Raw genomic sequence first — 25,283 nt, forward strand, 5'->3', positions numbered from 1 at the left:
CTACATAAGGGAGGGAAAGACCTCATAAATGTTATTAGGAACACCAAGAAGTGGAAGTAGGAGGGCAGTCTGAAGAGAGAAGATTCTCAGAGAAAACCAACAACCACACAACAGACACTCAGGAGAACTATGGATGCAGGAAGACGATGGAATGGTAGAGGAGCCCAAGACTGTCCTTTGTATCTCCTGTGTTGGCTGTTCCCTTCCGCTTTTATTTTCCTCTGAGAAAGGCTTACTTGAAAGAGCCTCAGCCTGGGAAGGCCTTGAACAGTAACGCTATAATGCAGTATATTAACATGAATTTTACCAAAGGCCTCAGAGATTTGGCCTCCCTGAACAGAGTCAGGCAGGCCTTGCCCAAACTTGCAGAGTCAACATTTCAGAATGTGGTGGATGCTAAGATGAGCAGACAGAAGGTGAGGGAAAGATGGCAGGCTCCATGCCCTCACTGATGAGAGTTGTGGCTCCGCCAGGTAGGGAGTCTGACTGATCCTTGAGGGGAAGATTATCAGGGACAACTTGGCAACTGTGAGAAGTAACACAAGTGACTCAGGAAGGGACTCTGCCTTCACAGGGCATGACCCGTTTTGTTTACTAGGTGATCCTTTAACTCAATTTTCTTCCAGCCAAGGGTGGGATTCAATAATCCTCTGCCCTTCCCAAATTTTAGAGCTGGGGAATGTGCATTCCTCGGGTCCCTACTTTTCAAAGTGGAAAATACTCACGGAGCCCAACTCCTGAATGGTGTGACTTTATCTGTTTGCCTCCTCCCCATGTGGTTCTCTTGTGGGTAGCCCGGCTGGAACTGTACCTGAGTCCAAGACTCTGTGTTTCCAGATCTTAGCAAGACTGCAGGTGCTGAGGCAAACTTAAAGTCTTTTCTTCAGCTGAGTGTTGTAATTAAATATCGCATCTGTTAGTGAGACTTCAGTAAAGCTGTTAGCATTCTAGGAAGCTTCAATTTATTGACCTACCTCTAATGTAAGCAAATGCTGCCAGAGAGTTGCTAACAATAACTCCATCTTTCCTTAGAACCCTCGGTTTGCTTGGGTCAAAGTCTATACCTGTTTCATAAAAGATGCAAAACTGATTAATCACAGCTATTCACGGTATGCCTTCTGCTCCCAACACAGGACTGCCATAATAAATAAAATGTCATAGAAATCAAATCAATGGGCCTCTGACTGAATTACAGAAGACTAAGCCAGGAAGAGCATTTAGTAAATAGTCTCTGAAAATATTAAGTGATAAGGGGGATTTAGAAATTCTAAAATGTGCTGGTTCCAACCTCAGGTGCCACTCATCCACCCCACTACAGAAGGGAACAAACGGATTTTCCCATCCAAAAGGCAATGTCATTCATCATGCCTCTGGGAGGCTTAATAATGGCTTACCTAATCACAGAGCTGTTGTCTGCGCTGTTGACCATAGATAAGAAGGGAGGGAGATTGTGGAGGGAGATTGTGTGGGGCTATTTTTTGGAAATGCCAACAAAGTATAGGGCAGGTCTGGTTTCAGATGTCTGGTTACACTGCTGTGATAGAGCTTAGGGAGCTTCTGATGGGTAGCCTGAGAGCTCTGGGGACCCCATGGGATGTGAGACAGGTCCAAAGAAGGGTGGCACAGAGCTCTTGGCCTCTACAGCTGGGGGACCAGGATATGCATGGAGTCCAGTGGGGAGCCCTGTTAGAAACAGCAGTGGGGCTGGGAGATGCAGAGCCTGGCAGAGAGCAGGTCTGCGGGAACCAGAAAACAGAACATTAACAATAGTAATCTCTGAGCTTTGAGACTAAGGGCAAGTTCTATTTCTTGCTGCTTTCCTGTTTTCCATGTCAAGCATACTTTATTTTTATACCTAGGGGCAAAAGACCTCACAAATGTAATAAAAGTAATACAAAACAAACTTTGAACACACACAAAGTGTAGTATCTTAGATGCTCTACAGAAACTTTGCAGTTTCCATCAGGCGCCCCAAGGGTCTGATTTGATAAGAAAACCAAAATGTTCATTCCCCCTCCTACTCACAACAGCCCAGTGAAAGCCCAAGGGCAGAGGTGGCATGTGTTTGGAGGCCCTCAAGTCCAGCCTGGGTCTGGCCCACCCAGGTTCCTGGTGGGGTCATCATTCCAACAAGCTCATCATAGAATTCAGGAACCCCAAATTTGTTTCTGAGCAGATCTCTTTTTCCAAGTGACATTTCATTTAAGAAATAAGAGGGGAATGGAAGGAGGATTTATTCCACTTATAATTTGAAAAACAAAACAAAATGTTGGCCACCATTTACAATCCATCGCAATAGCGCTGCCATTATCAGAGCTGGTAACTCCAGCTCACCTCCTGACATCCCCTTTTCATTCCAACCAATGTGCACCCAACTATGGTCACATGGGGCTGTTTACCTTTACTTAAAGAGAAATGCTGGTAGTAAGCCATAAAAATTACCATATTCACCATCTTTCTGCTTCAAAGAAGGTTTTAGATTAGCAACGGCTGGATCAATCGCTGTGAGTATGTTCTTGGGAACTAAAAACCAGAAAAGAAATACTTTAAAAACTTTTTACATTTAATATAATTTTTTCACTGCAATGTGGAGAAGATACAAAAAAAATCCACTTTCAAATCAGTACATAAATCACCCACTCTGCTTATCAGATACACTCACACACATAGGCTATGTGACCATCAAATGTCCCAGAAAGGTAAAATTTTGGAGAACAAGTAAACAAGCTATAGTACATCTACCCAACAGAATATTTAGCAATAACAAAAAACAAAGTCCTAGCATCTGCTGTAACATGGGTGAGCCTCAAAATCATGATGCTCAGTGAAAGGAGCCAGACACAAAAGACCACACATGGTATGATTCCATTAATATGAAATATCCAGAACAGGTGAATGCACAGAGACAGAAAGTAAGTTCTATAGTGCTTACCAAGAATCAGGGGTGGAAATGAGGACTGACTGCCCATGGATGTCAGAGAACTTTGGGGATCATGGACATGTTTTAAAATTGGAGTACGGTGATCATTGTGCAGCTAGCTCTGTAAATTTACTAGAACTCATTGAATTGTTTTTGCTTAAAATGGGTGAATCTTAGAGCATGTAAATCACACCTCAATAACACTGTTAACTCTGGGGGCGCCTGGGTGGCTCAGTTGGTTGAGTGTCTGACTCTTGGTTTCAGCTCAGGTCGTGATCTCGGGGTCATGAGATCGAGCCCCGCATCAGGCTCTGAGCTCAGCGCAGAGTCTGCTTGAGATTCTTTCCCTCTCTGCTCTTCCCACCACTCATGCTCTCTTTCTCTCTCTCTAAAAAAAATTAACAACAACAACAACAACACTGTAACTCTGAACATGAACCCCTTGAGATGTAGTGAAACAAAATGACTGTAATTGACTCAGAATCCACCACAGACCTCCTCTCCTGGCCCAACTCTGCTTTTCACCCACAGCTCTGAGTCCTCGCTTCCTTAATGAGCCTGAAGAGAGTTCTAAGACTGCATGCAAGAATGAAAGAATGATGCTCTAAGGGCATTTTAAATGCAATAGAAAAACGAGAGGAGAGCAGTGTAACAGACTGTGTTGGAAGGTAATTAGAGATTCTGCCGAAGTGACCCTAAGAATAAACCATCCTATCTCAAGGTGCCCCGAGGAAAGCAGACAGGATGGTAGCATGCAGAGGGCCAAGCAAGAATTCTGAAGGCCAAGCGTACCGCAGCCAGCCAGGAGAAGGGAGAGGAAACCAAATATTTTTGCTGCAGAATATTGCTTATTTTTGTTTGTTCTCTAGCTCAGCTGGAGAGAAGTGGCAACAGGAAACAGAAGTGAGCCAACATAAACTGTGCAAGTTCAACTGCACTGATTTTTTTTTTTTTTTTTAAAGAGCTGGTGAGGGGCGCCTGGGTGGCTCAGTCGTTAAGCGTCTGCCTTTGGCTCACGTCATGATCCCAGGGTCCTGGGATTGAGCCCCGCATCGGGCTCTCTGCTCAGCAGGAAGCCTGCTTCTCCCTCTCCCACTCCCCCTGCTTGTGTTCCCTCTCTCGCTCTGTCTCTCTCTGTCAAATAAATAAATAAAATCTTTAAAAAAAAAAAAAAAAAGAGCTGGTAAGACATCTTCAGCAGCAAGAAAACCTCATTTCCTTTCTCAAAGCGCTTAACTAAATTCTTTTAGGGATGTCCTGGGACTGACAACCAGAGAGCATTCCTCAATTGTGCATTTTCCTCATGCGGGACACCCTGGCGCCTTCATGCCCCTTGGCAGTGAGTCACATCCAGGGCTGTAATGTGACAATGACAGGAGGCAGTGCTGTCCAGGGACCCTGAGGAATGCCCCTTGGCTGATGGCGGGCACACCACTGATTCTGGGAGCAGAGCAGTGCCACAAAATGCTTTCTGATGAAATAGCCTCTTGGTCATGCTGCACCCTGGGGAGGTGCCCCTGATTCCTTGGCAGGATTAAGTCCTCCCTGCCAGGAGTGGCACATCTTGGACATCTGTCTCTTGGCTTGTTGTCAAGATACAGCCTGAGTCAGGGGGCTCACTGTAAATGCCAGAGGCTCTACAGTTTGGGAAAGAAGAAGAGCTCAGAGAGCCCAGAAGGACAGTCTGGATGAACTTTGCAGAATACCCAGGCCCTCATAAGACCTTAAACTGCCGTGTGTGATACAGGCTCCTGTCAGGAAACTTGCCCATTTACTACATAAAAATTCTCTAGTGCGAGAATTTTTAGGAACTTGAACAGAACAGGTGTTGATGCACCTGTCGGATTCTTGCATCTCCTTGTTTCAAGAATGAAGATGGCGCTGGGGTGTGATTTACGTACCACCACCCTTCAAACCTGCCTCTCTCCATTTTAGATACGTTTGTAAAACCACCAGCAAGCCATTATTCCTGGAGCTCTTAATACGTCGGACCCTGGGCTCACGTTCAAACAGTGCATCTTGGTGTTCATGGTGCCCCTGGGAAGATGTGTATCGTCCCCATTCCTGCAGATGGGACAACTGAGGCTCAGAGATGCACCGTTCGCCTAGGAAGAGGTAGCACCTCAACGTGGTCTTGTGCACACGTACCCTCGATCTCTCCATGATGCTGTGCTGTCCATGGGACGCTCAGCCTTTGGGAACTGGATCAAGGATCATAAAGGTGGCAAAGTGATATCCACTCAGACAGTCCCTGTGAGTCTGTTTAGGTAAAACCAGAGAAGATGATCCACTAAATTTGGGCAGGGCCCCCACCTCGACTTCTTCCCCCAACCCCGAATAAATCTCCTGTGTCAAGCTTGGGTCAATGCGGACTTTAAGAAAGAAGTCTCACTTAGGGCCCAAAAAGATTCTTCATGTCAGAGACACACAGTATTTCTACTTAACTTCCCCTTTTTCTCACTAGGAACCCAGACTGCACGAGCACCTATAAATCCTGGCACACCCCTAACCCGCCTTTCCCCAAACCCTGCACCCCCTATTCCTCCTGTCCCCGATTCTAGCATCTCCTATACCATCTGTCCCCAAATCCTGGCACTGCATCCCTCTTGTACCCCAATCCTGGTACCCCCCTTCCCCACTGCCCCCAATCCTGGTACCCCCTTCCCTCCTGCCCCCAATCCTGGTACCCCCTTCCCTCCTGCCCCCAATCCTTGTACCCCCCTTCCCCACTGCCCCCAAATCGTGGAACCTATCCCCCTTGCCCCTAAATCTTGGTACTGCCATCTCACCTGTCCCTAAATCCTGGCACCCACTTGCCTGCCCCGTCTCCTGGGAGTAGCTATTCAGGCCCTAGGCTGAGGTCCACGCATTTCTTGCACCTTTCAGGCATTATCAGGGTGGGGATGCTGGCCGTGCCTCTGTCTCGGTGACTCTTGAGTACTAGTGGCTATGGATACAGAGAGAAGTCCTCCCTGCAGATGTGAGGAGGGAGAGTGGGCTGAGTTTTCCAGGTCTGGCTTATCCTATGAGGAGGAAAGTCTGAAATCCAGCATATCCAAGAAGTGGGCTAATGCTTAAACTCGGAGGGAACACACAGAGGACCTCATTTAGCAATGCACTAAAGAATACTGGAGGAATGCATCCCAGCCCCATCAATGTGCTCTGTGCTGAGTGGTCTGACTTTAGTCAGACGTGCTGCCTACAGATTGAAGAGCAAAGGGCCCACGGCCTGAATCATGCCCCAGGGCTCCACAGAGATGCAGAAATTCTCTGCCCAGTCTAAGCCCTGCGGGGAAGAGAGAGCCAGGATTAAATGAAGCTCTATAAAATAGGGAGGCGTGTTCTTTTTAAAATGCAAATTGATTAGGTCCCCTGAGACAACTTGTCAGGGGCTCCCCACCCTTGGATAAAAGCCTGGCCTAACCTCCCATCCCCCAGGTCTCTCCAGTGCTACTCCAGTTGCCCGTCCCTCCTCCCACCTTCACTTGGCTGACTCCTACACACCTGGTCTTACTTGCCTCTAATGCCACTTCCCCCAGGAAGCCCTCCTTGTCCCCCAAGTCTCCAGAGCAGAGATCATGCTGCTCATTGTAATTTCCCTACCCCCTACCAACAGGGGCAATCAGAGTCCCTATGGGTGAGGCATCCCTGCCCTGCCTCCTGGGTCTTATTGGAGATGGGTGGCCTGTGTCTATAGAAATGAGGGCCCAGAGCTTGATGTTCAGTACTTGTCCCTAACACTCCTCTCCCCTCCCCACACCCATGGAGTGGGGTGTCCTGTCCCCTGGGTGGAACAGCAAATCTGGGTCAGACGCTGCAGTTAGATACAGGGTATTGGAATAGACATCTATGGGGTGGACCTTCCCTGACCCTCTTATGTAAGAGCATCTTGACCTGGGGTTTGGCCGGGCCCCCTCTCTAGGAAGCCATGTTTATTATCACGTCACATGGTCTCTGGCCGGGGCTACCTGACCCCAGCCCAGCCAATTAAATATCTTTCTGTTAGAAATTTGGAATTAAGATTGTCAGACTGCAAGTCTCCATAATTGTTAGAAACAGGATATAAAAATCATGGAGGCTGTAGGGGTGGCCATACGTCACCCAGCTCAGGCTCACAGGGAGGCTGGGTGCAGAAGGAGAGAGAGAGAGATCGAGAGCGAGAGAGAGAATGAGGAAGCAGACGTGCCATGAGAAGCAGAGAAGAGAGATGACAGGGTTTTGCCATGACCTTGGAGCTACCTACCCTGAGGCCTTGCTTCCCTGTCCTGGCTTCAGTGGCCTGATACCTATCCGCCTCAACCCCCTTTTGGCTTAAAACAGCTCAAATTGGTTCCTTCACTCACATCCAAAGAGCACTAACTAAGACAGATTCTTAGTTAGAAATTAATTATTAACATCCTCGGTCTTCGTATCAACTTCCACAACGGTTAGGAGAAATTTTTTAAAAATGTAAAACCCTGCACTCTCATTCGGTGACTTATAAAATATTCAGACATTGCAAATCATTTTCTAATGATTCAGGCTGCACAGTGAAGAGCCATCTGGCCGGGGGTGGAGGAGAGTATATTTTTAAAATGCCAACCACTTAGAAGGTGATTAGAAAGCGTCTACGTGGGGCGGGGGCGGTGGTGGATGGGCACGAACTTGCCTCACAGTGCCAGGCGCCCCCTCCCTTTGGAATAAGTTCTGGGGGCCACACTGCTGGACAAGGGGGCACTGTCCTAGGGAGATGGAAGGACACCGTCAATGCCCCATTTACTGCACACACTCCCCAACCAAAACCAAGTTGCAAACCCCCTCTCTGACCTCAGCCTTCTGGCTTCAACTGGACTCCCTCAAGTGCCTCCCTCCGCCATTCCCAACTCACCCAGACCCCTCCAGGGACCCTCCTACTCTCCCTTCTTCCTGGAGCCCCTCCCGTCTGCAGCTGGGATTCCTCTATCCACCACTGTGATCACTCGCTTGGGAGCACCCCAACTCTCTCCCTCCTTTGCCATTGATCAGGGAGCCTGGAGGACCCCTCTTCTCATGTCTGCTCTCAAGGAGCTGACCGCACTGGAAGGAACCAGACCAGCGGGCAGACTAGTGTCCCCGAGAACCCTGGCACTAGCCTCCCGCCCCCCGCAGCACTTCCTTTATACCTTCTCTCGTCTTCTCCAACCCTCTTCCCTCCCCGGCCCTCACAGCTGATGACCTCCTCTCATACTCAGAGAAGACAGAGTCCCCGAGACAGAACAGCAAGCCCTCCAGCCACTCTGAGAGCCTCCTGTCCTGCTGCGACAAGGGAAACAGCCTTCACGCCCATCTGAGGCTGACCCCGTCCCTCTGCCTCCTCTGGGCCCCCACTCTTTCCACCAGGCAGGTGTCCTCAGCGTCTCTCACATCTTCCCACTTTCCAAACCCTTCACAGATTTTTTACTTGCTCTTGTTCCAGCTGGTTGCCCACCCCCAGCCCACTGCAACCCATTCCCCGCCCCACAGCCCACAGACTGGTCTCTTAAGAGTCCAGCCATCACAGGGTTCTGACTGCCCCACCGCAAGCCCTCCACTGGCACCTCCCCCGAGGACCCTGCAAGACCGGATCCTGGCCGCTCCGGAGCTATTTCATGCCACCTTGACCTCACCAGCTCTGCACCTCCCCCCTCCTCGGCTCTTCTCATGGGCTGCCCAGATTTACCTGGTGGGTTTCCCTGCTTGTTTGTTTAGTGGTCATCTCTCACCCTCAACTGATAATTCCAGGGACAAGGACCATGCCCCCCCCTTTTTTTAACCACCCAATTCTTGGCACCGGGCACCACCCTGACACAGAGCACATGCCCACAGTGCGTTGAATGAATGGACGAGGGAGAAGAAGCTTGAACTGAAGCAGGACCTCCAGGCCCTGAGAGCCCACCTTCTCTCTGCTAAGAAGAGCCCCAGCCCGAGGACCTGTCACCTCATTCTTGAAGGCACAGAAGGAAATTCACCTCATTTGCAGGCTACACTCCTTCAACACTCAGCTGGAGAGGTCAGACGCTACAAGAACATCAGAGTGATCTGTGTGGGGGACCCCGGAGCTGCTCCGGCATGGGAGCAGGAATAACGCCTGAGAGAGGAAGTCAAACCTCATTTCATGAAGTGCACATGTAGTTTGGAAATGCATTCATGCAGCCACCGTATGGTACTGATTACAGCTTTGATACCGCAGAGGACAACATTTTTAGCTCAGGATATAAAAGGCTGGGGAATGCATCGGAATATTATTAGACCATAAAAAGGAGGGAAGTATTGATACATGCTACAACATGGATGAACCTTAGAAACACGCTACGTAAAGAAAAACCAGTCACACACACACACACACACAAAAACCCCCCAAAAACAAAAGAAAAAACCACCCCACATCCTGCATGATTCCATTTATATGAGATGTACAAGAGGCAAATCCATAAAGACAGAAAGTAGATTTGTTGTTGGGGTGGGGCAGTAGGGGTGGGTTGGGGGTGACAGCTAAAGGGTGCAGAGTTTCTTTGGGGGATGATGAGAATGTTCTTAAGTTAACTATGGCACTAGCTGCACAATTCTGTGAAAAAATGAAATTCTGAGAATAAAATAAAACTCTAAAACCATTGATTTGTATGCCTTAGGAGGTGAACTGGATAATCTGTGAATTATATCTCATTAAAGCTGTTACAAGAAGAAAAAGGTGGGGATATCTGGCAGGAGAAGGGGTTTCCAAGAGCACGGATACCGGGTTTTTCAGATATGGTTCTCTTTTAGCTCCCTTGGCTCCTATGATCATTTCAAAATCCGTGTGTCAGGATGACAAACCAGAAATCCACTGTACCCTTTGAGAATCATTAGTGCCCATTCTCTTTTGGGCAGCTCTGTAAAATTGGACCCCACTGAACCAGGCATTTCATTTTCTTGTTTGAAGACATTGGGAAAACCAAGTCCTGCTGTCATGTAACATTTTTAATTGTTTTCGGGTGAGCATTTGATCTGTTGACTCACCGCTGTGGGTATGCAGATAAAATGGCTGTTGGCAGTATAGAGAGTCATTTAGAGCCTAAAACCAAGACTGCAAGGTGAAGCGGTAGCCAAACAAGACTTCTGGGAGCTTGCGTAATGTACCTATAAATTTCAGAGCCTCCTAAGCCCCCAGATTAAAATCACTCTTCTCCCATTTGCTTGTTCTTTTCCTACTCTTCCCATTTGCTGCCAATCTGATCGCTAAAAGTACTTTCAAAACAAATTTTGACCAAAGAACTTGATTGCTTATTCAATGTGAACATCATAGATAGGAATAAAGGATTAAAAAATATATAGTCTGGAATATCTGGAACAACATGGTTTCAAGAGCAACATCATTTGGTTTGTTGCATGAAAAATGCCTTTTGTTCCCATGATCACCACCTCCCAAAGAGGCAGGGTCTATATCCTTACCACATGCATAGGTGACAGTGAGGTATTTTTTCACTCCTGGCAGACAGGGGCTCCCGAAATGGTGATTGTTGACCATGATTTTGCATCTCTGCTTCCCATAGCACCTCCTGGATAATACTTGCAAAGCCGAATAAGACAGGCAGTCTGAAAGGCAGGGAACGTCAACAAGAATTTTAGGTTGCATCCGTATCTGGCTAACCACATAGCTTATGCTATTTTCTGTAAGTAAATACACTGAGCTGGGTTTCAAGTCTCATGGAGATAGTTTCTCAGATAATTTTCTGTCTCATTAAAATACCCAAGATGCTTTCCCATATAAATCATATGGGCTAAGTCCCCTATAGGCAGAGTGGGCTCCATGACATGTGTTAGAAGGGCCCTGAGCTTACTGTGATGCTCTGTTGTCACCATCTTAAATTCTTACATATTTTTGAGGAAGGGGGTCCTACATTTTCATTTTGCATCAAGCCCCACAAATTACATAACTGGCCTTGTTCACAGAACAGGCAAAATATGTAGAAAGCTGAATGAAGATTATTTCTTTTATGCCCCTTACCACACCTTAAAATATTTTATTTGCCTTTTTTTTTTAGAGAGAGAGAGAGCATGCACACAAGAGCAGGCGGGGGGGAGGTACAGAGGGAGAGGAAGAAAGAATTTTTTTTTTTTTTAAGATTTTATTTATTTACTTGAGGGAGAGAGATGGAGTGCACACAGGGAGGGGGAGTGGGAGAGGGAGAACCAGGCTTCCCCCTGAGCCAAGAGCCTGACTTGGGGCTCGATCCCAGGACCCTGGGATCATGACCTGAGTTGAAGGCAGACATTTAACCGACTGAGCCACCCAGGTGCCCTGAGGAAGAAAGAGAATCGTAAGCAGGATCTACACTCAGTGTGGAGCCGGATGTGGGGCTTGATCTCAAAACCCTGAGATCATGACCTGAAATCAAGAGTCTGAGGCTTAACTGACTGAGCCACCCAGGCACCCCTATTTGTCTACTTTGCGAATCCATCTCCCCTGTGTGGACATAAGCTCCAAGAGGACAGGGACTCTTTCTGTCTTGTTTGTCATCAAAATCCCACATCCTGGGGCAATGTCGAAAACCAGTAAATAACTAATGAATGAATGAAATGAACTAATAAACATGAGGGTATGTTTTTCAGCACCTGGCACAATGCCATCACAATTAGTAAATATGAATTTCACATGTATAGAGCTGAGGTGTGGAGATGCTATGTGCTATAAGGAAAAACAAGTCAAAGAAGTCTACCTTGCATTCACAGGATGTGCTGGAGCTGGAGACAAAACCCACACATGGGACCTGATGTCCAACAACGTGAAACAGGGCATGAGCATCAGCAGTGTGTGGCCAGGACAAGAGGAGCTGGGGCCAGAGTCGGGAGAGATCAGTGTGGACTAGCATGGTCACAACAGGCTTTCTAGGGCAGAGGGACTTGGTCACAGAGAAAGTGCATGAATTGCGTAGGAGCAAGCAAGACAGAAAAGCACGAATACCAAAGTAAGGGGGCTAGCGTCACTTAAGGGGAGTCCAGGGCGCTGACCGTGAGCTGGAATAGTGGGTATGGCCAGGGAAGCCATAGAGAATGAGCGGGAAAAGGAACCTGGAGAGAGGCTGAGCTTGCCTGTGAATGCTTAGCCAAAGACAGACTTTATTCTGCAAGCAATTTTTTTCTCCCTCAAAATAAGTATAATACAAAGGATGTAAATATCTCTAAATCAAAAAAGTGGTTCATCTAACCTACTGGGTGTTGGTAGAGAATGTCATGGAATGAAAGTGATGACAACAGCTTGACTTCAGATGGAACTGGACTATTTAAAATGGGGTTTCCAGGAAAAATAGGCACTGATTTCTAGAAGGAAATTCACTCCTTACTGAAGCTATTTCTTGAGCCAATATGGCTGGTTAATGTTTTCATGAGTACAAGTAACCCAGTGCAGGATTCTCCGACATCACCAGCTGAGACCTAAAGAAATGGCCTGATGCTACTGTCCTTTACAGACAGTGTACAGGAGGCCCCAGAGAGAAAGGGAACCAAACTCAGCTTGGAAGCAATGGGCAGGGCACCTGGGGGCTTAGTTGGTTGAGTGTCCGACTCTTGGTTTTTGGCTCAGGTCATGATCTCAGGGTTGTAGGATTAAGTCCAGCGTGGGGCTCCTTGCTCAGCGGGGAGTCTGCTGGAGATTCTCTCTCTCTCCCCCTCTGCCTGACCCCCACTATCTAAACAAACAAACAAACAAACAAATAAATGAATAAAATCCTTAAAAAAATAATACACTCTGGAAGGAATTACGAGCTTGGAGAGCAGAGAACAGAGGAGAGAATTTTAGAGACCTTACAAAGTTTGGTTCACTTACAACAACAGCTAACATGACAGGCTATTCTCAGCACTTGTCCGTCAATTGATATGGTGTGTTCCCAATGCTCTGTGACATGGGTTGTTTATCAGATATGTAATATACATATTATAATAAGTTATATATAATATATATAAAATATATATATAACATAGTTTGTTTATATAATATATAAATCAGGGACATACAAATTAAGGCCACAATGAAAATAATATTTTGCACTTTCTAGATCAGCAAAACTTAAGAAGACTGACAATCCCAAGTGTTGAAGAAGATACCTATCAATGGAAACTCTTGAGCATGGCTGGTGAGAGGGTAAACCGACTCTAGACCATACACTGACGTCTTTTAAATTGACACATTTCACATCCTCACACTCAGCAGTTTCGTTTCCAAGAGTCTATAGGCTCACCTAGCCTTTCTCTAAACCCTTCAGAATTCACAGTCAAGAGATCTGAGAATGGGATGTACGATTTCTGCATTGGGAAGAAGTAGCTGTCTGACTTATGAAATTATTCTTAGAAGTCTGATGTAACTGTTGTTTATTCTGTTGCAAAGGAAATACATGTTTGTAGTTAAAAACTCGAAAAGCACATGGGGCGCCTGGGTGGCTCAGTTGGTTAAGCGACTGCCTTCGGCTCAGGTCATGATCCTGGAGTCCTGGGATCGAGTCCCACATCGGGCTCCCAGCTCAGCAGGGAGCCTGCTTCTTCCTCTGACCCTCTCCCCTCTCATGCTGTTTCTTTCTCTCTCTCTAATAAATAAATAAAACCTTTAAAAAAAAAAAAGAAAACTCGAAAAGCACAGATAAGCCCAAACTAGGAAAATTAAAATTCTAGGTAAATCCGAAACAACAACAACAACAACAACAACAACAACAACAACAAAACCATTAACCTTTAAGGAACCTCCTTCTGGCCACTTTTCTGTGTGTGAATGTCCTTCCCCCTCAAAGGTATCATATACATATCACTTTGTATGCTGCTTTTTCCCATTTAATATATCTGCACAAATTTTAACATGAACATCATTTTAAAGAATTGCATAGGTTTTCATTGTATGGATGTATTTACAATACCCAATGCAATCATCGTTCAGATGATTTCTGGTTTTGAACATTAGAAGCAGTTCCATGTGGGGGCGCCTGGGTGGCTCAGTCAGTTAGGCATCTGACTCTTGATTTTGGCTCATGTCATGATCTCAGGGTCCTGGGATGGACCCCATGCTCAGCAGGGAGTCTGCTGGAGATTCTCCTGCTCCATCTGCCCCTCCCCGCCCCACGCTCTCTTTCTCTCAAATAAATAAATAAATAGAAGCAGTTTTATGTGGAACATCCTTAGAGCCACATATTTGCACACAAGTGTGATAGTTCCCACAGGAATTCTTGGAAGTAGATTGCTTTGTCAAAGGCTATTCAAAATATTAAGGCTTTTGATACACACTGTCAAACTGTTATCCAGAAAAGTTCTTCTAATTCACACTCCCAGCAGAATTGTATGAGTGCCCTAGAAACCTTGTATTTTCTTAGGGTGTGTGCCTGACCATATTCTTTAAGGCTAACAGAGGAAGGAAAAAGAAACCCCTCTCACTTGTAAGACCACAACCCTCTTTGACCCAGGAGGTCTTGTGACGAGCGTGATTTATAGAGCGTGCCTCTGCACTCTTAAATTACCCTGGGAGCAAAAGAGTTTATCTTGGTCAGAGTGAAACCCACAGTGTGTTTTCAGGAAGAGGCCCAAGGTAATTCAGGTCGGATTCAGGTCTGACCATACCCTTATTGACACTGAGCTCTGAACTGTTTGCAGGATTTTTTTTTTCCCAGTGATTATCTCCCTCTCAGGCTGATTTTGTTTGCACCCTCTCTTCCTGGCAAACTATCCTCCACCCCCAATCCATCTGATAACACGATATTCAACCATTTAATTTTTATTTTTTTAGCTATTGTTTAACACTGAAACTGAAGTTAATTAATCCTCACAACGTGTGTTTATTTTGATAATTAGGCTGCTCTTGGCAGTGGGAGCCCCTGGCACCTTAATCTTTGGCTGGGAAGTCGAGGCCCACCCACACTTGGCCTTGCGATGGCCTTAGCCCAGAACTTGAGGCCCACTGGGTAGTTTTCTCGTTCTCTTATTAAGGAAACAGCAGGATCCCTGGAGCCCACCCAGAAAATGTAACTGCAGCAGGAAATGACATGTCACAGTGGACGCCCAGCCAGGGGACCTTCCCGAAGTTCATGCCCACGTGTGTGGGAAGGCATACCCCCTTCCGTGTTAAGATGTAGTTTCACTGGTGTTCACGTGGGGCCAACAGTGATCGATCACTTTCACACTTTCCCTTCTCTTTCACTCGACAAGACATAGGTTCAGACAGATCTGACTTGCTGGATGCTCTTTCAGGCATATCTTTGAAGGGTCAGCACCCTCAAGATAAGACACCAGATGTAGCTTTGTTTGGAACTTGAGGGACAAAAAGATGTCACTTTTTGGAGATGGTCTCACAGCTGGCTTAGTCATTCGTCTTGTGCGTCTTCCCTTTTATTTTATAGTTGAGGGTTATTTCCAGGTATTCGTTTGCTAGGGTTGCTGTAACAAGTACCCCCCCCCGGGAGCTTAAAGAGCAGAAATGCATTTCCTCTCCATTCTGGAGGCTGGAAGTCCAAGGTGTCCGCAGGGTTGTTCCTTCTCTGAGGTCTCTCTCCTGGGCTTGCAGATGGCGGTCCTCTCTCCGTGTCCTCGCGTGGTCTTCTCTGTGTCTGTCTGTGTCCTAACTTCCTCTTCTTATAAGGACACGAGTTATATCGCATTAGCACCCATATGACCTTAATCTAAGTTAAACTCCTTTTTAAAGACCCTCTCTTCAAATACAGTTGCTTTCTGGGGAGCCGGGGGTTAGGACTTCAGCCTACAAATTTTAGGGGCACACAATTCAGCCCATAACAGCCTTCAAGATGGCCCCTAATCATCTTCACTTTCTGGAACTCACACCCCTTGTGTACCCTCCTCCCACAGTGAGTGAGAGCTGGTCCACGTGACCCGTGTCCGCCAACAACAGCACCGACTTGCCTGCCATACAAGCGATCCACCTCGGAAGCTCAGCCGTCAGGTGACGGCCGCCCCAGCCAGCATCCCATCTGCGACCTCATCAGAACGTGCGAGACCCTAAGCAATAAGCACCAACCCAATTACCCCAGAATTCCTGCCTCACAGAAACTGCCAGGTAATAAATATTTGGTTTTGTTTTAAGCTATTAAATTTCGGGGTATATTGCTACATAGCAACAGAAAACAAATGCATATTTTGATACTTAAGAGTGGGTTTCTGGGATACACAGAATTCCTCAAAATGTGGGTGTAGCTTTGGAACTGGACTTTGGGCATAAGTCGGGAGGACCTTGAGGAAAGTGTTAGTGAAAGTCTAAGGCCTTGAAGAGAAGCCCAGCATCGGTAATCTTTGCACCTGGAGGCCGGGTACATCTCGGAGTAGAACCTCCCAACTTCAAAAGTGGATGGGCACAGGTATGCTAGATATTTCCTTCAGGCCCCCGGCTATGCCCCAGATATTAGTTTTGGCATCGGACAGTGCCTCCCTTCACCCCACTCTGCCATACAAATAGAATTTTCTGGAGAAAAGGCTGGTAAGCCCAGTTCAAGGCTAGCATGTAGTGTGTGACCAATGCCTCACCATGGCCCCACCCGCCTGGCACATTCCAGATGGGACCAGCTTCAAGCACTGTGCACAGAATGGAGGCTTTGCTCACCCTCCTTCAGATGGGGGCTCAGAGGCTTTGCTGTGGACAGGTGTGAGCACCCTTATGTCTTTGAGAATGTCCAGTACAAGCTCGGGTCCCACTAGGATAGGTACCATGAGCCAGGCCGTGAGCAGCCCCGACGATGCTCATGGGAGCGTGATGATGTCACACATGACAGGGGGTGGGAGGTCACGTGGAGATGCCCTGACTTCCACCAGGGGTGTCCTCCTCCCCACCACCATGAAGCCCCTCCCTCTTGGTCCTATCCAACATACAAAGTACACAGAATCAAAAAAGCAACCGGCTGCCTATAACAAACCCAAACCATAAGTCCAGAAAAAAATATACTGTGGGGTGGGAGACTGGCGGCAGAAAAAGCACGTCAAGGATTAACATCTCTACTCTGTCATGTAAAAATTTATGAAAAAAAATAAGGGTCCCACAAGGAGGGGGAAAAGGACAAAGGCTAGAGAGACAGTGGGCGCGAGTGCAAATACAAGAACCACAAAAACATGGGAAATGTTCAAAGTCATTAATATTCAAAGAAAGGCAAATAAGAGGACCATTTTATACTATTAAATTGGAATCACGAAGAAAAATCATACATACCTCTGCCAGAGCTGCAAGGAAACCCAGAGGCATACGTCGCTGTTTACACACATAAATTGGTACAAGAAGTTTTTGGAAAGAACTCTGGGGATACATATAAAGAATTGTAAATATGCCCATGCCCTCTTTCAGTATAAAACTTCTGGGAATTTATCGCAAGGAAACAACCCAGAGGAAAGAAAAAGCTACAAGCGTAAGTTCATTATACCTCACTTAGAATATTTGAAAATCAGAAGCAGTTAAATACCCCAGCCATTAGGGCATGGTTAATTAAATGATACACTATAGCCCTTCAACAAGATATGAAGAAATGACTGGGCATTGTTAGGATTTTGTTGGCCACGTGGAAGAACACCCAGGATATAAAGTTACATTTCAAAGCACAATCAACTGTATCTGTTTTAGAATTGCCATTTTGTAAAAACCGTTCTATGCTCAGATACCAGGACTTGGAAGAGACCCTGAAAAGAAAAAAGCTTCTCATATGATGGGTAACATTTATGGCTGAACTGTTTTCTTATTTCCCTCAAATGTATTTAGGGTGCTGGTGCAGGACACTAACAGGGACCCTCTTAGTCATCTTTCGGAAAGAACTGGAAATGCCCTCCCTCCGTATTTGAGCACTGAAGTCACACTCCGCAGTGCTTCCTGACCTCACTGAGGTCCAGCTGGCCTTCACCATGCGTGTTCCCAGGGAGGCACCGAGGCTGGAGCATATTCGGTTCCACCAGACGGCAGCTTATCCCCAGGAGGAAAGGTACGCACATCACCTTCCAGAGGCCGCAGTGAGGCCTGACCACCCGGCCCTAGACAGTCATCCTGCCAAGCTCATGTCAGGTCCCAGGGTTGAGAATAAATAGCCTTTTTCCCGTTTTCAAAGCGATTGTTGCTGAGCTCCAGTAACTTAGAGCAGAGATCATCCTGGAACCCCGGGGACCAGATGTGGCCTGTAGGCATGTTTTGTTTGGCTCACACACTATTTAAAAGTTGGAACATTTCACATTAAAAAAAAAAAAATGAATCCGGATTTCCAGCATCTCAAGAGGGGTTGGAAGCCATGACGACACCAGGCCCACATTCGGGGCTGGCAGCCATCCACCTGCAGGAGCCCTGTGTGGGCAACTCCCTTAGGAAGGGCTCTGATTCATTCCTGCACGTCGAGATTCACGTGGACACCCACTCTGTGCCAGGCACCGCTCGAGTTGCTGGGAATTCTGCGGAAAGCAAACAGACACCGTCTCTACGGTGCTTAACCCTCCTCTGGGGAAACAGGCCCTAGACAGGTAAGTGATGAGATAAAGGCACTCAAGCAGCGGGGCCGCTTGGGACTGCAGAGATGAGGTTCCATGCTGGCAGGGAGCCCCAGGAAACCTGTCCGAGAAGGACATCTGATTTGATTCCTGAATGATGGGGTGAGAACATGCCAGGCCAAAGGAAGAGCTGGTGCAAAGGCCCCAGGCTATGAATGAGTACGCAGTGCCCCACAGTTTGTAAGGGAAGGGAGGGCAGACCCATGGCTGGGAGAACGGATTGATCCTAATTACAGTGGGCAAAGGGCAGGGCATTAAGGGGTGGAGGGCGTGTGCTGTGATCTGATTTATTTTAATAACCTCTCTCTGGCTGCTAAGTGATGAAGGGACTGAGGGAGGGAATCAGGGAGAAGGAAGGTCCAGAGGCCAGTCAGGAGGTGGGCCGGAGGGTCCAGGTGAGAGATGCCCAGAAGTGGGGAGGAGAGCTGCCGATGAGAGATGCTCAGTGTTCGAGAGCCCAAGGGCTTGCGGACCGAGTCAGGGGGAGGTGGCTGGTCAAAAGGGGTGCTTTCTAATGGTGGTAATATTAAAGCGTGTTTATACAAGAGGGATAAAAGCATGGTTTGCTGGGGGGAACATGCCCAGTGCAGTTTAAAATCTTCACATACAGCAGCCAAGGAGGAAACGGTTTCTTAGCATTCAGCGCAATGGGGAAAGTACGTCAGCAGGGCTAGCCAATGGTCTGTATGCGCGCGCAAGGGTCTGCTCTTGACGTTGACCTGGAAGGCAGGCACAATCCAGGCCTCCGCGTGAGGCTGGGGACGAGCTGAGGATGAGCTGAGGATGAGGAGCCCTCCCAAGGGCCTCTCCTCCTCCCTGCGAGCCTCTCCCCCCTGCAGAGCTCAGGGCCGGACGCTCTCCTGCGTTTGGCAGTGGTTCCTGAACACAGTGAACAGCCTGCTCTTCAACCTCATGCGTAGTCAACGGGTGAGGGACAGAAGCCCTTGACCATGAGGGGTACAAGGGGACGGGGCAGGACGAGCAGGTTGTTTCTGCTAGGTGACTTTGCCGGGGCTCAAACTTTTCCAACTGAACCACTAAGCAATGGGCATGGTCTTCTATTCAAAGACCTTTCCCACGTCAGTGAGGGCTATTCATGGCATGAGCACAGCTGGGTGACCGAAGCAGTCCTCGAAGTCTCTATGGAAACCTGTCCCTTAGCCACAACGTCTGCTAACATTTTCTTTGGCTGATTACGTTTCCCTTTCAACCCAACTCCCATCCAACTTCCCAAGAACCTAAGGCAGTGTGACCCACGGCCCGTAACCCACGCGACCTGGGTACAGATCTGCCTGCTTGGCTGATGGACTTCTTCTGCACAAAACAATGGCTGAAACAGATGGGACTTAGTGCTGCCTCCCCAAACACATGTGGCTAGGTTGGATTTCGCAAGCCTGAGAAATGGGGTGCCCCACCCCAATATCAAGAAGGAGAGTCCCTTTTTGCAGAAATAGGTCAGATCACCAAGGCCCCCTTACCCAGCTGAGGAGACCAGATCACAGGGGGGGGGGCCCCGCAGGATGTTCAAGAAAAGAGGGGTCCCACCGGGCCTTTGGGAAGGATGCCTCTGGACACCCGGGGGGGGGCGGGGGGGGGACAAGCTGGGGAGTAGGGAGACTGCAATGACCAGGCAGTGGTCCCTGGAGCTCATGCAGTAGTGGGACCAAGGTGGGAGGGGGTGGAGATGTTCTGAACACAGGCAGGGGTTACATGCGAGAGTGACCAGAGTGTCAAGAACTCCCAGGTCACTCACCGGGGCATGGGGCTGAGGGTGGGGCCAAGACATACACATAAAATGGGAAGCCACGCCCACAAGGACCTCACTGCCCCATTTGGCAGCCCAGCCCATTAAATGGGAGTCCTCTGCCCCAGGTCTAATCCAGGGCAGCTAACCCAAACGCCCACTTCAGCCTGTCTCTGTGGGCTGCCAGGACTGCCCTCAAGAGACCCTCTGCCATCTGCCACCGAAGGACCTTCCTTCCCAGAACACTGGACTGGGCACCTTGGGGGCACGTGTTCTTTGTGAACTGCTCTTTGTTCTCTCTCCAGTCTCGCCTGAGAGCTTGCCTGGGCAGTCGCTCTTTCTTTCTTTTTTTCAGATCCAAGATATTGGTTTTGTATAAATTTCTTTTTAAAATTATGTTTAATTTCACATGTGATTGTAGCAATTTAATACACTGTGGAGCTCATTTTAGATTTTGATGAATCAAGTGCAACTCTCTGGGCTGTCTCCCCGTGGGGCCTGTTCTCTCAGGTAATATAGAGGGTAGAGATCAGCCCGCTTTCCCACTGCAGACTGGGGTGTATGATGGTTAATTTTATGTCTCAACTCGGCTAGGCCATGGTGCCCCATTGTTTGGTCAAACACCAGGCTAGATGTGGTTGTGAAGATATTTTAAAGATAGGACTAACATTTAACATTCAAAGTGGACTCTGAGTAAAGCAGATTACCCTTCCTGATGGGGGTGGGCCTCAACCAATCAGTTGAAAGCCTGGAGGGCAAAGACAGGTTTTCTGAAAAAGGAATTTTCCTCCAGGCTGCAGCATAGAAAATCTGCCTGTTTCCAGCCAACTATCCTGCAGAATTCGGACTCAAGATGAAACACCAACTCTTACCTGAGTTCCCAGACTCCTAACCCACCCTGCAATTTTCAGATCTGCCAGGCACCACCACGGTGTGAGCCAATTCCTTAACATCAGTCTCTCTTTCCAAATATAGGTATGTATATCCTGTTGGTTCTGTTTCTCTGGAGATCCCTGACTAATCATAACACCGTGACTTTGATGGGTGGAGCTTTCAGCCCCACATCCTGGCCATCATCTGTCAGCTCTAGACTACAGACCCCTAAGAAGAATGATTCCCTGAGCTCCCCTTGACCCTAAACAACTGGTTAGGGTCCAGGCTCTTCTGTCTACCTGGGATCTCCTCCTTCAAGTCTCTGCTCAGCATGCCGGTGACCCCATAAGGCTGTGCCTCTCTGCAGACACCCCAGCCTCCCCATCTCCCTCCCGAAGTGTGCTTTCCCCCTTAGCACTTGTGTGCACCTGAAATATGACACATTAGCTCTTTCTGTTTGTTTGTTGTCTCACTACTCCTTTGTGCATTACTGGAAGGTCAGTTTCATATAGACCCTGTATGGTCACTGATGACTCCCCTCTGCCTAGAACAAGGCCCTGCATACAGTCGGTGTTCAATAACTACTTGTTGTGAAATGACTAAACAATGGACAGATTTGGGCATGTGGGGCAGAAGGAGGCAGCACCCTGTGGGTGGTTCTTCCCTGCCGTTGACTTTCCCTCTAATCCAGGTACTGTCCCCTGTGTGGGAAGCCAGAGCCCCATGCCCTCGGCACCAAACGAGAGCCACATGAAACCATGTACCAAAGGGGGGAAGCCGCTCTGCTTCTGAGGAGCAGATGTCCCTCTCCTGGGTCCTCCTGCCGTAGCTCGCCGAGTAGATGTTGAGAAACTTTGAAGGGTGGCAGTGCAGTTTCAGCTCTTGGTCTTCACACACGGTTTTGTTTTTTAATTCATCTGAAGCAGAAACAAAAATCAGCAGCACCATCAGCTTCCCTCAGGAGGAATTGGGGAGCCCTGCCCAAGCCCTGGCCACTCATCACCCCCCTGGAGCTGTGCCCTGAGAAGGACAGTGGGAACAGCCCCACCAGCCATGGGGTCTGACCCTGGAATAAAAGCCCTCTGCAGGAAGTGGGGGGAATGACAGTAAGGGGCAGGTGAAGGAGACAGGGGCCAGGTACAGCGGAAGGCAGGGCTCGCTGGGCTGGGTTTGGGGATGGGCCTGGACGTAACGGATGGTTCTCTCTCTTTCTCTCCACTTGAGGTCACACATTCCTTAATTCAAGGGAGCCTTTCCTCAAATGTTGACTTGGACCCACACAGGTAAAGATCAAGAATTACCTGATTGTAGATTAAACTTCTGGAGACATCCCAATGAAACCTTACCACCAGATTTCCTAACGTTCTAGTGCCCCCATTTACATATATAAAAAGAGAGATGATGTAAAAGCAAATGATTTCCTTGGCTAGGAAAGGGAAAAAAAACAGGGCACATGTCTCATGAAGAGTCCCTCTTTAGAGAAGTATGAAGAACCTGCCCCCAGTCTAGTGATTCAGGAGCAACAGACGCTCGGCTGCTGTGGTGTGCTACCTTGCGACCACCCTCACCAGGCCATGATTTGTACCCAAGGAATTTAGGGAAAGGTTTGTGTGTCTGTTTAATCCACCTACCATAGTAACATTTCTTTTTACAGTGTCACACAGCGTTGACATTGTAAATGCACTGCTGATGAAAATATAGCTGATTGGGTTTTTTTTTTTTTAAAGAATGTACTGGAAAAGTATTCAATTAATAAAGATGTTTCATAACAATTTGATTTTTTAAAAGTAATAATCGTTAACACTCCAAACACAAAGGATCACATATCGTATGATTCCATTCTGTTGAGATCTCCAGGAAAGGCAAACACATAGAGACAGAGTGTAGGTGAGTGGCTCCATTGGGGCTGAGGTTTGGGAACAAAGGGAAATGACAAGAAATGGACACAGGACATTTTTGAGATGATGGAAATGTTCTGTAGCTGGACAGTGGTGATGGTGGCGTGACTCAGCACATTTACTGAAAATCATTGAATGGCACACTTACAATGGGTGAAATTTATGCTATGTAAATTATACTTCAATAAAGACATTTCAAAAATTATAAATGCTAATATTTATTGAGCTCATCCTCTGATTAAGCCCTGTTCTAAGATCTTTAAATGTATCAGTAAATTTAATCCTCAAAACAGCCCTCTTGGGAAGCCCTCTTCATATCCTTGGCGTGTTGTGTTTTGGATTTTTAGACACTGTAGCAGTGATTCATGTATTCTGGATGCTAACTTTCCTCTAATATGTGTTACGAATATCTTCTCCTAGCCTGCCACTTATCTTAAACTTTGCAAAAAGCAAAGCAAAGCAAAACACAAAGGAGACTATGGTCATTTATTTGCCTGTGTGGTTCTCCTTTCCCCACCTCCCCAACATTTTGTAAGGAAAAAAAAAATCACTATCACCCCCGTACTAGATTTTTCTACTTTGAAATGGCAACTGCAGAGCAAACGGGAACATTTTGCAGCCAAACAAGCCAACAGGAGCTAAATTACAGGACCTACTCAGGCTATCATGGACTGCCTGGGATGGGGAAGAAGAATGTGTCAAGAAGAAGGAAAACTAGCCCCCCCGATATCCACTCCCCCATGACTACCCCTCCCATTACTACCCCTCCTATGGCCATTCCCCATGACCATCCGCCATGACCATTCCCCATGACCACCCCCATGACCACTACCATGACCATCCCCCAAAGGCAATCCCCCATGACCATGCCCCACAACCATCCCCCACGACTACCCCCATGACCATTTTCCATGACCACCCCTATGACCATCGCCCATGACCCCTCCCCATGACCATTCCCCATGACCACCCCCCATGGCCACCCCTCCCATGACCACCCCTCCTATGACTACCCCCATGACAATTACCATGACCACCCCCATGACCACTACCATGACCATCCCCCAAAGACCATCCACCATGAGTACCCCCCATGACCACTCCCCAACCCCCACTTTCATTTCTCTGACTCACTCATGTTTTTGGATTGAAGGTGCAGGCCATTCCTAGATCCCTCATACATCTCAAGCTAAAGTTTATTAAACTGTGATTTGAGGCCTATTCTATTCTCTTCTCTTCTATTCTATTCTATTCTATTCACGAAATCAGCTTAGTCATTTGTGACCTGCAATTTAAAAAAACAAAGAAGAGTTTAGAAAGCATCAAAGTGTATCACGCAAAAAAAGGATTAACACTATTTTATACTTTTAAAAAATATTTTCAGTTGTGTGTGTGTTATGCTGGGTCAAAATGTAAAATGTTTTCCTTCCTCTGCATTGTAATCAAACCAGTTTGAAAGCCGCCTCCCCACTGAAGCCTTCCAGGAAGGCGTGAGTGGTAAATACTAGGGCAACAGTGGCCGTGGGACTTGCATATCCTGGAATCACTGATGCTGAAGCCCCAAACTTAAAACACGAAAGAAAATGATTTTCAAATATAAATCCCACCTTTTTCTGTAACTTGTGAATTCCCGTGCCCTTCTACACCAAACAGAGAAGCAGCAGTGAGGAAATCTCAATTCAGATTGAGATTGGAAATTCAGGATCTCAAGATACCATCAGCCCTGGTGCTGATAAACCTTGGCACTGTTCTTTAATCCATGATGATGGGAACGCTCGAGGTGAATGAAAGGTGTGAAGCAGAAACCGGGTTACAGATGCTCACAGAATCCCCGCCGACACCCCCCCCCCCCGCCCCAGCCCCGCCAAGTATCCTAACACACCAGGAACCAACAGAAGAGGGAAAATTTAAGTGGTGACTAAGCAATGTTTAGAATGCCCTTCACCCGTTCATTGGAATCTTAATACAACAGTTTAAACCTAAAGCCAAGAAAAGCTTTGTTTTCTTTTGCTCAACAAAAAGAACACTGAGTCTGACCCTGACATTGGAGGGTTTGATTTTGATGAGTCACATCCGCACTGGGATGAGGTTTTCAATGCCTTTTATGAATAAACGCTAAATCCCACCAACACCAAAATATTGCCTTACTTCAAAGGCCCAGAATGAAAGATGGCCTTTGATGCAGAACAGAGGGCGCGGGTAGACACACCAAAAGAGCCCAAGCCCCCTTCCAACTGGGAGAATACTGAAGAATGTGAAGAATGCCTTCCAGTGGCAGAGCTCACCAAAAAGGATGAAAACCAAGCCTTATCTAGCAAACTGGAAGCTTTTCTAACAGGATTGGCCGGTTTGCTTGCTTGCTTGCTTTCTTCCTTTCTTT

The 25,283-nt window shown here is 47.4% G+C and overlaps 1 protein-coding gene across 8 annotated transcripts in view; it reads right to left on the minus strand.

The window, feature by feature from the left end:
* Positions 1-25,283, minus strand: part of EVA1C (eva-1 homolog C) — a 72,576-nt gene that overhangs the window by 6,263 nt on the left and 41,030 nt on the right. For 3 of the 8 annotated variants that reach the window (XM_073891208.1, XM_025867606.2, XM_025867616.2), the window contains 4 exons: positions 21,770-21,922; positions 10,346-10,489; positions 2,443-2,523; positions 975-1,064 (listed from right to left, as the gene is read on the minus strand). In XM_073891208.1, the coding sequence (XP_073747309.1) occupies positions 975-1,064; positions 2,443-2,523; positions 10,346-10,489; positions 21,770-21,922 (468 nt within the window). The remainder of the gene's footprint in view (positions 1-974; positions 1,065-2,442; positions 2,524-10,345; positions 10,490-21,769; positions 21,923-25,283) is intronic. The other 5 variants (XM_073891209.1, XM_025867609.2, XM_073891220.1 and 2 more) reach the window with 4 other exon arrangements.

This window comes from Callorhinus ursinus, unplaced genomic scaffold (assembly GCF_003265705.2).
Source record: "Callorhinus ursinus isolate GAN/ISIS: 27379988/994484 unplaced genomic scaffold, GSC_fseal_2.0 scaffold1, whole genome shotgun sequence".
Taxonomy (NCBI): Eukaryota; Metazoa; Chordata; class Mammalia; order Carnivora; family Otariidae; genus Callorhinus; species Callorhinus ursinus.